The sequence below is a fragment of the Oncorhynchus gorbuscha genome, linkage group LG20, assembly GCF_021184085.1.
Source record: "Oncorhynchus gorbuscha isolate QuinsamMale2020 ecotype Even-year linkage group LG20, OgorEven_v1.0, whole genome shotgun sequence".
Classification (NCBI taxonomy): domain Eukaryota; kingdom Metazoa; phylum Chordata; class Actinopteri; order Salmoniformes; family Salmonidae; genus Oncorhynchus; species Oncorhynchus gorbuscha.
The window spans coordinates 20472575-20485629 of NC_060192.1; the positions used below are offsets into that span (position 1 = coordinate 20472575).

Consider the following 13055-nt stretch of genomic DNA (forward strand, 5'->3'; position numbering starts at 1 on the left):
TTGGTGGAGCTGCTGTGTGTATGGGTTTGAACAGGAAGTGCGTTGAGCGAAGAATGATTTCAGAAATGTAACGAGGTCAGAGATCTTTTCCGGAGCCTGGAGAGAATCTACTCCCAACAAGTTCACAAGTATTTGACCTCCCACAATGCCATGTTAAAAAACTATGGGGGATGGGGGACTCCAAAACCACTTTGTGTGGGTTTAAATAGATGTGGCTCACCAATCCTAACTCTAAAGCCGCTAAAAGTCTAAACCAGGACTACATCTGATGGGAATAAACAGCTATAGCTACAAAGACACGTACAGTGCCTTCAGAAAGTATTCAGACCCCTTGACTTTTTCCACATTAAGTTACGTTACAGCTTTATTCTAAAATTGGTTTTGTTTTTAAATCCTCAGTATTATACACGCAAAACCCCATAATGACAAAAACAGAAATTCTTTATTTAAACCCTATGATATTACACTCGAAGTTGAGCTCAGGTGCATCCTGTTTCCATCGATCATCCTGGAGATGTTTCTACAACTTTATTGGAGTCCACCTGTGGTAAATTCAATTGATTGGACATGATTTGGAAAGGCACACACCTGTCTTTATAGCTGACGGTGCATGTCAGAGCAAAAACCAAGCCATGGGGTCGAAGGAATTGTCCGTAGAGCTCCGAGGCACAGCATTGCAGTTCCCCAAGAACACAGTGGCCTCCATCATTCTTAAATGGAAAAACTTTGGAAACACCAAGACTCTTCCGAGAGCTCTAGAGTTCCTCCGTGGAGATGGGAGAATCTTCCAGAAGGACAACCATCTCTGCAGCACTCAACCAATCAGGCCTTTATGGTAGAGTGACCAGACGGAAGTCACTCTTCAGTAAAAGGCACATGACAGCCCGCTTGGAGTTTGCCAAAAGGCACCTAAAGACTCACAGACCATGAGAAACAAGACTCTCTGGTCTGATGAAACCAAGAATGAACTCTTTGGCCTGAATGCCAAGCGTGACGTATAGAGGAAACCCGGCACCATCCCTACTGTGAAGAATGGTGGTGGCAGCATCATGCTGTGGTAATGTTTTTCAGCGGCAGGGACTGGGAGAGTCAGGCTTGAGGGAAAGTTGAACGACGCAAAGTACAGACAGATCCTTGATGAAAACCTGCTCCAGAGAGCTCAGGACCTCAGACTGGGGTGAAGGTTCACCTTCCAACAGGACAACGACCCTAAGGACACAGCCAAGACAATTCATGAGTGGCATTGTGACAAGTCCCCGAATGTCCTTGAGTGGCCCAGCCAGAGCCCGGACATGAACCCGATCGAACATCTCTGGAGAGACCTGAAAATAGTTGAGAAGCAACGCTCCCCATCCAACCTGACAGTGCTTGAATTGCTGCCAAAGGTGCTTCAACAAAGTACTGAGTAAGGGGACTGAATACTTATGTTAATGTAATATTTTAATTTTTAATTTTTAATTGTAATACATTAGCAAACATTTCTAAAAAACCTGTTTTTGCTTTGTCATTAATGGGGAGTTGTGTGTTGATTGATGAGGGGAAAAAACGATTTAATCCATTTTAGAATAAGGCTGTAACGTAACAAAATGTGGACAAAGTCAAGGGGTCTGAATACTTTCCAAATGCTCTGTACACACTGTACATTACACATTGTCCATGCAAAAGAAACAAAAATCACTTCAGTCTATAGAAAGTGTAACACGGTATGCATAAACTCTCCCATTACACCCTTCTTGTCTCTCTCACACACACACACACACACACACACACACACACACACACACACACACACACACACACACACACACACACACACACACACACACACACACACACACACACACACACACACACACACACACACACACGCACGCACGCACGCACGCACGCACACACACACACACACACACACACCTTGAATTGGTGCTCAGTCACACTTGCTTTTGGTTAATTGCACAACTGGCTTTGATCTCTAAAGTGCCATGCACTGCATTAATTATGTATCTCGCCTCAGTACAAATGTGGTGAACACCTTCAATACTCAATGAGATGAGGAGCCCTCTCCACACAGGCCTAGAGGGTGGCTTCAGGACTTCATACAGATGCAATGTTCCTTTCCTATATTGGGCAGGAGGGACTTGAAGGGGGGACAACAGAGTGCTGCTCTGCTATAGTATTCTGCTGCCATAACTGCCTCCAACAATTCTCTGGGTGAAATGTAATCTCAAGTGAAAATGTCTTTTTCACTCTTGTGAAATGTATATAAATACATGGTTATTCCACATGTGCAGCATATGTGGTGAGGGATAGGATGCTGTCATTCCAAAAACAGCACAGCTGTTGTGGGAGTTGTGTAAATTATGCTGCTGTATAGGTAACTCCGGGCCTGTGCAAGTGTGCCTAAACCTTTATGCATCTGCAATAAATACATATATTTTTATATGCCATGCGGATGGCTTATGAACGCTGTTGATGCCAGTGGATGTGGAAAGACAGTCAGAGTAGGTTGTGGGAAAACAACACTTAATGTAACCCCATTTGACCTTTTCTTCAAGCCCTGTCATTCTATGTATTACCTCATCTTCAGTTATAGTCCCTCCCTTGGAGAGTCTTTATTCTTCAAATATGAGAAATGTACTCATTTTCAATGGGCCTTATTATGGATGTTTATGGCCGTGCCACTGCTTTGATTTGACCTACAATAGGTGTATGCAAGGCAAATGTGCTAATCCACTTGAGGAATGCTAGCTTCAACCCATCTATTAAGACACTACAGAAGGAGTACGAAAGTCGCCACTTCAATTACCCTCCCCTTGACTCAATTCAAAGTTATTTTGAGATGCCAAATTGTGAGTAAATACGTATCTTGGAGAGCTTGGTTTCATACCGGCTAGCAATTCTGTTTATTTTTTATTTTTTATGGACCGATGCTAAACTGACAGCTATATGAGGTTAGGGCATACTTAATTTAATACGTTTCACACGTTGGCTTCGAAACTAAAAGTCCTACAAGGGACTCCTCTTTACACTCCCCCTTTCTCGTGTGTCGTTGCGGTTTTCTTGCGTTGGTGCGAGTCCCCCTTACGTGGGTCCCTATTGCAGTGAAGATCCAGTAGTTGGAGTTCTAAACCAAGCCCGAGAGAGGGAGCGCAAGGAGTGAGCTAACAGAACTAGAAACTAGAGGTGCATTTTTACTCCATCGAACATCGCTTTTGAAAGACTGTCACTTTTACTGCCCTGGAGCCAACTTTAGCCTTTTTAGTATAACACCCTCGATCCCCGTCTGAAAACTCACACACGGTCGTGTCAGCTGGCATGAGCTAACCCACCAGACATGGAAACCAAACCTTTCATGTCATTGGGTAAGTTTTTCATCAATTTTAAAATATATATATATATTATTGCAATATGGGTATTTGAGATTACAATGTTACAACGTTTCGACTCACGCAGTGCTGACGAGCAATGTTGTCATTTATGCACTGCGTTTTGAAGCGTCAGAAATGAGTAGGGTAGCCTAATTGCGTTCATGTCAAATTATAATCATGTTTAGGTTACGTTATGCGCAATGTATGGAAAGACACATAGACTTCTTGTTTGTAAATGTCAAAACATTTTCTCACCGTAGCCTATGTTTCACTGAAAAGAGAGAAACTTGAGTTTGTTGGCTTGTTAAATATAAGCGGCTGCTACTCTCCCGTGTACCACACTCCTATCAGAGCTGATGCCATTCGATTGATTAGGGTGACATCTCATTCAGGAAAATTATAGCCTACTCTCTCTTTCAGTAGATTTAATATCTGAATATTCTGCAAACTATTGTCGATTAGCATTTTTATGGCACTTCCAGCTAATTTAATTTAATCTAAGGAGGCTATAATGCAACATTGTATGGTAGGCTATTTGAAAATCTATATTTACCGGGCAGAGAAACAAACCTGGCTAAATTGCATTGCATATGCACTTGAGAAATAGTTTATTATATACTTAAAAACCTCCATAGCCTACCTTTGGTAGCGAACTGTTGTTCATGGTAGACTACCAGTATACCGTTTTTACGGTAAGTACATTAGTCTAGGCGCAATGGAGTCGATACAATCGGCTACAATAGCCTGCCACTGAAAGTGTTCAAAATGGACTGCACACTCCTTGAGTAAATACCAGGCAGAGAATACAACTGTAGGCAATAGGCGGAGGTTTACTAGAGGTATTTATTTGAAGAGGCAAGCATGCTTTACAATGTAACCTTGCACAATTGAATATATGCCATATATTCGTCGCAAGCCAATTTATTGGCCCGGCTTGTATTTTTGTTTCCACCCAATGTTTTGAAGTCGAGTATGAGTAGGGGTTCGAACGATACGAGGGTGAGGGTTCAACTCGAGCACGCGAGACAACTCAGAAAGTTGATACTGGGCGTTGGAATGATTTGGGGTTCAGACTTATGTTGTTGTGGAAATTAAAAGCCATTTTGCACTTATTGCTTATCAATAACAAGACCAATTTGATTTATTTTATTCGATAAAAAAGTTGACTCTTTTAAAGCAATTAAGTAATGATTGTAAACGTAGATGTGTGGAAATGTACACTATTGAAATGTATACAATATCGTTTTTATTATATTATCCGTCTTATGGTTACAAAATGTTAAGAGCATGTGTATGAAAGTCCATTTTTGGTCATTCGTTGTTAAGTTGTTTTTCACATAACCCGTTTTCTATTGCAGTTCAGAATTATGTTAATTGATTGTATTGCTTCAGCACTGTACCCGTTTTCATTACAGCACTCAATTATGATGATGAAAATTATGATTACTATGATTTTAATCAGCATTATTTTCATGTAGTAGTAATTAGCCATATATAGTCTAGGCCTAGTATCTTTTTGTCCTAAACTGTATGAGAAAACAACTTAGAACTTATATTATTTCAACTTAGAATGTGGATTTATAGGTATTTTAAGTCCCTTAAATGTATTTTAAGTCCCTTAAACACACACACACACACACACACACACACACACACACACACACACACACACACACACACACACACACACACACACACACACACACACACACACACACACACACACACACACACACACACACACACACACATACACACTTACGGTATAAATCATTAATACTCAGCTACTGTATGTCTGGTGAACTGTATAGAGCACAACTTGTCCCGTGTAGCAGAGACATAGCTCAGAGCTGTAGGCAGCCATGTTATTGTGTCTGCAGGTCAGGGGCGCCTCATGTTACACCTTGACACATCATCAGCCCGCCTGCCCCGCCAACGCCAATATGCACAGATGAGAGGCACAGGGATGTCTGGGATATCTCTTATCTGATTACACACCTGATCACTGACACTGTGACCACACAGGCCTTTATATGACTTATCAGACATGCATCTCACATATCACCATGCCAACTTTCACATACACATGACAGGTTGCATTTACAGGCCTACTGTAGTTTCCGTGTCTCCATATTAAAATCAATTACGGATTTCCCCCAAAATATGTACAGACCCAGCATAGCATGGAGCCTGTGTGTGTTGTAATAAAACAGTAATAGCAGTGTAATAGTGGAAGTGTTTTATTAATCAGCATCTCTCTATGCTTCTTCAGTACAGCCGAGGTTTTTATCACTCTACACTGTTTCAACATGCTGTATCAGCAGGCAATTCTTCGTCCGTTCTTGATTGGTCGGCCCTTAACTCGGGATTTAAATACAAACTTTCCCCAAACTCACTCTAACGCTCTGATTGTTAATTGCGCACTTCAGGGACACCACTAACTCTGAAAAGCCCTGGAAAGTATTGATTAGCTGTTCGCTCTATGTAATTATCTAGAGTTGTGCTGCATTAGGAATTCAAACATGCCACTGTTTTGAAATGACAGCTGGAGTATTTGACAGTTATGGATTGATTGCCGGCTGTGATGATTGCATCCTGCTTTTGGCACGGTATGTTCTCTAGGGTGCTAGCTAGCCGCCGGAGCCTGGTTTTTGTTTCATTTTCCTCTCCCTCCTCACTTAAAGCTGTGAAGAATGGAGCGGTGATCGTGAAAAACAGTCTTCATTTTGTCAAAGGAATTTCACAATGAGCCAAGAAACCATGTTTTGAAGTGTAGAGTGTCTTTTGCCAGCGAAGGATTGATAACTGAGGATAACTGACCTCATATATGCTAATGTGTACTATGCAACATGAGTTTTGTGACACTGTCTCAACGGAGTGGGGACACAGTTGAGGTCAGGAGATTGTCTGTAGCTTCAAATGGGTTTGTGTTGTATTGTTGATTTCATGGGACTTACTGGATGTAAATAAGAAGTATTGCTTGTAGCATGACAATGATGGTGAGAAAAATATAGATGAACTCGTTGGTAGGGTTTCCAAACTGGCTGCCGTGGGGGATTTTACCCCCCCCCCCCTCATGTTTTAGTTAAATATCATATCTGTTTGGGCCTCTTGCGGTCAATTTGCAGACTGAAAATGATTTGTAATTATGTTCCGGCCCCCTGACCATCCGCTCAAGAAATAATTGGCCCGAGGCTGATTCTAGCTGATGATCGCTGCTCTTAAGGGATTGGTTAACTATTCATTTTTCTATTTGATGGTATCAGATTGGACAGAGACCTGTTGGTGGATGCCAGCATGGCGTTGGCCTTGGTGTTACACTCAACCCTGGCTTTATTCACTCTAAATCTAAAGAATCCTAGTAGTATGCAACGATGTCTGCTATGGGCTGCTTTTCTAAGTGTGTCCCACCACCTGGTAACTGAAGTTGTTTATGTTATATCCTAGTACCTCCACAAGTCAAGGATATTCACTTTATTGTAGTTGTGTTTGGGCCTATTTCAGGACCAGAAGGTAACACCCCCCCCCCCCCCCACCCCCACCCCTCGTCTTCCCACCAGTGAAGTTCATGGTCGTTGATGAGAAAGTGAGATTCATGGTTGGGGGGGGGGGGGGGGCAGAGGGTGGGAAACAGGGTGGAGGGGGCAGGCTGCATTCCTCTCCTGGCAGTAATTCAGTAACAAAGGTAATACCAGGAGTGGGTGTGTGTCTGTTGGGAGGAGGGGAGCGCCTTGGCCCAGTTTGGCTTTTACAACCGTCCAGTTTTGCTATCCTTTTGAGAGGGGGCTGCAGCTGTCATTTTTATTGGAGGAGGTTTATAGCGAAAGTTAATGGCTTAAAGTGACAGCTCTCGCTCTTTCTCCCTGACACTCTCTCCCCCACACACCCCCAAGCCTCACTACTCCTTCAAATCAAAGGAAATGTGCCCCCCTCCCCTCTCCAGCTACCTCCCTCCCTGCTGGCATCAGAACCAAATGTACAAGAGAGAGAAAAAAATAGAAATATAATTATGAGCGCAGCTGCAAATTAATTTGTAAATGCTTTTCTTACTGAAAGTTAAGTGCCTTGAAGTCTAGACTGCCACTTTTCATAGAATATCTGCGCTGCTGTACGTTAAGCATGAATGTTCTGCTCTGAGAAGCTGTGCACATCAATGCTGATGATCATATGCTGTATCACACCAGTCCCAGCCTGTTTCTGCTCTCATAACAATACTTATCACAAACGGCTGCTGGTGGGGCTTTAAACAGAGATGGCAATCGCTCAAACGCTCATTCATTATTTGTGATTTGAGCCGTGTAGGTAGCAGGAGAGCTTTATCGACAAGGGCTGCGCAGAACTTTGAACCTCAAACCTTGACCTCTACCTCCTGCTTGCTTTATCATTGGAGGAATTTTGCTTTGGGCATTCAATATTTTTTACCAGCTTTTTTCAGCTATCACCATTCTAAGACTGCTTCATTCCTGCTGCACTGCTGAACATTTGTTTTGCATTGACCGTTTTCATAATGCGCTTTCCTCTACATCAGCTGGCAATTTATTCCTAAAGATTATTCCTGTAGATTATTCCTATTCCTGCATTTCAGGACCCGTTCTGTTTGTTTTGCAGCTGAGTGAGTGTGAGAATGTGTCGGTTCAGTTCTGTGGGACTGAGATTATTCAGGATGCGTACAGCCGCTCGTTTGAAGCGGAAACAGCCTCTGTGGGGATTTGAACAGATCACACTCATAATTCACACAGAGAGGAAGGTCGCTCTGCCCTCCTAGCCAGAGATCCCACTGCTTTATACTGCGAGAGAGAGAGAGAGAGAGAGAGGGAGAGAGAGGGAGAGAGAGAGAGAGAGAGAGAGAGAGAGAGAGAGAGAGAGAGAGAGAGAGAGAGAGAGAGAGAGGTTGAGAGAGAGAGAGAGAGAGAGAGAGAGAGAGAGAGAGAGAGAGAGAGAGAGAGAGAGAGAGAGAGAGAGGGAGAGAGAGAGAGAGAGAGAGAGAGAGAGGGAGAGAGAGAGAGAGAGAGAGAGAGAGAGAGAGAGAGAGAGAGAGAGAGAGAGAGAGAGAGAGAGAGAGAGAGAGAGAGAGAGAGAGAGAGAGAGAGAGAGAGAGAGAGAGAGAGAGAGAGAGAGAGAGAGAGAGAGAGAGAGAGAGAGAGAGAGAGAGAGAGAGAGAGAGAGAGAGAGAGAGAGAGAGAGAGAGAGAGAGAGAGAGAGAGAGAGAGAGAGAGAGAGAGAGAGAGAGAGAGAGAGAGAGAGAGAGAGAGAGAGAGAGAGAGAGAGAGAGAGAGAGAGAGAGAGAGAGGGAGAGAGAGAGAGAGAGCACTGTCCTCCAAGGCAGGGTTTCACAAATTCGGGCCTGGGGACCATTGAGTGTAGGTTTTGTTCTTTCAAAAAAATGCATGTATTTTGTTGGACATACAAAAACGGTAAGAACACCAGGAAATAAGCTCTAATTGAGTTTAATTGTGGAAATATGTTACAACGCATAATAGAGAGACACGTGATCGTATACAAATATAAGCAAGGTTTGTCATGATTATGTTTTAGTCAAATATTATATCTGTTTGGGATTCTTGTGGTCAATTTGCTGTCTGCAAATGATTTGTAATGATGTTCCAGCCGCCCAACCATCCGCTCAAAGAAGAATCTAGTTGATGATCCATGCACTTGAGTATTATTGTTAAACAGCCATCAAGGACTCAAAAGAACAGAGTCGTCGTCCCTGGCCAACTTTATTTAACTGAAAATCTCTTGAAATGTGTCCTGAGTTTAATTGTACCCTGTAAAAAAGCTTATTTCACGGTGCTCTAATACAGGTAAATTGCTTGTAAGTTCAGTCGAGAAATAAGTTGTGAATTAGTCATGAGAGCTGATATGGTCATAAGTCATTTCACATTAAAGACCTTTAAGTCTACCGAGGAACACTGATCAAAAACAAAACTTGTGATTTCTCCATAAAAACCATTTAATTATAAGCTATTTTAAAACTAGTATTTGTCTATGTTATTTCAGCAATGGTAATGCAGCCCTGTTATAGCTTGGTTAAAATAAGAATATGTTGTTTTTAAGTGTTTATCTACAGTGTATATCTGACAAATACCGGTTGAGCTATTATGAGTCAATTTAAAAATGATCACAAGCTTTGATGAAGCGTTTGAAGTCTTTGCTCTCACCAGTGAGTGAAAGTGACTTGGCCTTTACATGGATGCGTGCACACACACACACACACACACACACACACACACACACACACACACACACACACACACACACACACACACACACACACACACACACACACACACACACACACACACACACACACACACACACACACACACACACACACACACACACACACACACAGAGAAACAGACAGAAGTAGAAAGGTGAATTTATCATCACAGGTTTCCTATCAGGTATCCTATCAGATGTTTCTAAGACAAAGCTGTGTTGGGACCTTCCCCACCTCCAGCCTGCAGCGTGCTACTACATCTGTCCCCTTAACAGGCGCCAACCACAGAGTCCTTTGATGATCAGTGTGCTGCAGGCCAGAAGGCCACAGTAGCAGAGCAGCACGTCTGTTAGCCACTCTGCACAGGTTAGGGGAAGGTGCCATGATGTTCAGCCTCAGACAGGAAGCAGAGAGGTGGAAGGAATTGGCACAACGTTGTGGGCGGAGGGGTGGGGCGATGGAAGGGCACAGTGCATGGGCAGACCGAAAGGTTCCTTAACCACTGTTTTTGTCAAGCAAGACACCAAACACACACACACTAGAGTTTATATTTAAGCCCTGCACTTACATAGCACATCATTCGCTATTGCTCTGGTGTTGTGTTTCTGATGTTTACTCACAGCTGAAAGATGACATCAAAAGGAGGCAGCGCAAGACGGTATTTGTTCTTGGTCTGGGTTCGGCTTTTGATTGCATGGCTGCTTTCTTTCGATGTTTACGGTGTTTAACTGTTATGGACTGCATGTACAGAGTGTGCATCTACCACCGCGTCTGCAGCAGGAATATATGCTCCAGTTAAACAGAGTAATGTTGTGTGCTTTGGCATTAAGCACGGATCTGCGGAGCTGTCTTGAGTATTTTAAACATTAATCTTTAGGGATATATCTGGATATAATGTGGAAGGGGGGGGGACTGAGAGGAAGGGGGAATGAGTTGAGAGGTGAAAGGAGAGAGTGAACAGAGTGGAGTGAGTGAATGAACAGTGAAGAGAGAGAAAGAGAGGGGAAAATGAAGGAAAACAGTGTTTCGAAAGTTAGTGGACAGTTCATAACGGTTTATCTACTCATACTCAGGCTTACAGTGGGGCGGCAGGGTAGCCTAGTGGTTAGAGTGTTGGGCTAGTAGCTGGAAGGTTGCAAGTTCAAATCCCCGAGCTGACAAGGTACAAATCTGTCGTTCTGCCCCTGAACAGGCAGTTAACCCACTGTTCCTAGGCCGTCATTGAAAATAAGAATTTGTTCTTAACTGACTTGCCTGGTTAAATAAAGGTCAAGTAAAAAAATAAGCTGTGGTGTGCTTAAAACAACCAGTCAAATGAAGGGCCATGGTTGTAATTAGGATCCATGACATAAACTACCCAACAGTCCTGGCAATGGAGATACGATGGAGGATGTGGAAGGTCCAATGTAGCCATTTTTACCTCAGTATCAAATCAATTCTGCGTAACAGTTAAGTACCTGTGATTGTTTTAAATTCAAATGGTCAACAATAAACAAAAATGGCTTCTTAGCAAAGAGCAATTTCTCAAGCAATTTATTTTGCTAGGACTGTCTGGGAGCAGTCTTAATGCAGAGGGGAAACTAGCTGTTATTGGCAGAGAGGTTTGGAACTCTCTTTCCTATTGGTCTAATTATTAACACATGTCATCAGGCAGGTCAAAGCTCCATCCCACCAAAACAGGCAGAGATTTCCGGTGGTCTTTTCAAACAGCTCATACACTTAAAGGGCATTACCATAATGTTCAAAAAGTAACAGTGTTATTCCAACATCATAGTGTGTAATATATATAAAACACAGGAAAATGGTGTTCTTGGCTGCACTAGGCCTTTAAGATGGCACATTTGAGATCATATTATTATGACACGATGTATACCCTGAAACACAACATGCCCAGTTGGGTTCTAAAAACATAAATAATAATAGTAATTTGTTGGTGCTTATATGTGTCCTATTTCACACATGTACCTATGTATTAAAGGCCATGTTCTAGAGTCATTTAAGTATTTGTGCTGTTGTAGCATTTTTTCCCCCCACAGATTTTCTAACTGAGAAAAGGAACAGTGAGATTTACTGTTTGTTGACACCTCAGAGTTGTCCTGTTTTCCCCGCTTCCGACCAGACTACCTCAGTTCTGACGCGCGAACCCATATACACTCTCTAAGGCAGGCAGAATGAGAGTCTGGAGGGCTTTGTCACCTGTGGTTAAACACTTAGCCGGGAACATCTGCTTTCAGGCATACTTTCCACAGAGGTGGAAGGCTGTTGAGGAGGAGGTGCTCTGTCCGTCTAACCTGTAAAAACAATATTTGGGCCACAGTGCTGCTTACTCTAGACTGGAGCAGACAGCCTATACATACACGTCTCACCCCTACCCTTGAGTGGATGTGGTAGCGTGATAGGTGAGCTGATGGCGCTGCTAAATCATTCTACCCCCGCCACATAGGACAAAGAGCACGGCATGTCTTATGTTCCATTCATTAGCAACCACTATGCTGAGAGTAAGAGTGAGAGGGGGAAGGAGAGGGAAAGAGCAGAGACACAACATCAGGTGACTAGTGAGTTCCCTCTTTACTCCAGGGAGTACGTTGTTCTCTCCTATTATGTTGGAGCCAGAATGTGAATAGGTGGCTGGGTGACAACTCACCCCTCCGTATCTTTTTTTGTTGTTGCTGTAGACGTAGACATGATGACTTTCTTTTGTCATATTGCACGTAAATATCATGTTTCACACACAAAATGACACGCCGTCTTCATTAGATCAAATGAAGCCGTGCCAGGAACAACCCTCAGAACTAAAGAGCACTCGTGTTGGAGTTTGTTATTTCATCCTCTCCAGAAAGACTTGAAAATAAAAGAGTTGAGCAGGCAGGCAGGCAGGCAGGCAGGCAGGCAGGCAGGCAGGCAGGCAGGCAGGCAGGCAGGCAGGCAGGCAGGCAGGCAGGCAGGCAGGCAGGCAGGCAGGCAGGCAGGCGCTGGCCATGTCTTCTTCATCTGTGTGTTCTGCATACCACAGTGCTTACTTTCCAGTGCCTGCAGAAATGACAAGTTCAAGTGTCGCTTTCAGGATGCTTTCTTCTGTTTCAGCCTGGAATGAGTAACAAGAGACCAGTTCAGATTATATAGGCCAGATCAGAGCTAGACTAGAGCTGGAGGAGGGTGTGTGTCCTGTGCGAGGCCTGGTTGTGAGCAGCAAAGGGCAGGGAGGCTCAGACTGCCTGTGTGTGAAAGTCAGGGGTTGTGGCAAGGTCACGCTCTGTGGGAGAAAGACCAACGCTTCTGCTGCTTCTGTCTCCGCGTGGAGGTGAAGAGAGAGAGCGGGAGGGAAAAAATGAAAATAGGTAGAATAATATCAGTCATGGACACAAGGGAGAGGCAGGGAGGTTTCCATTTATGTCTTGCTGTACAACAGGTATCATCAACATGATTCAGGGGGGCTGGAACATAATTACAAATCATTTGTAGAC

At 43.4% G+C, this 13055-nt stretch overlaps 1 protein-coding gene across 5 annotated transcripts in view; it reads left to right on the forward strand.

Annotated features, from left to right (window-relative positions):
- The first annotated feature begins 3117 nt into the window (after nucleotides 1-3117).
- rxraa (retinoid X receptor, alpha a) overlaps nucleotides 3118-13055 on the forward strand; it is a 161948-nt gene continuing 152010 nt past the window's right edge. For all 5 annotated transcript variants that reach the window (XM_046317406.1, XM_046317408.1, XM_046317407.1 and 2 more), the window contains exon 1: nucleotides 3118-3362. In XM_046317406.1, the coding sequence (XP_046173362.1) occupies nucleotides 3335-3362 (28 nt within the window). In that variant the 5' untranslated portion in view covers nucleotides 3118-3334. The remainder of the gene's footprint in view (nucleotides 3363-13055) is intronic.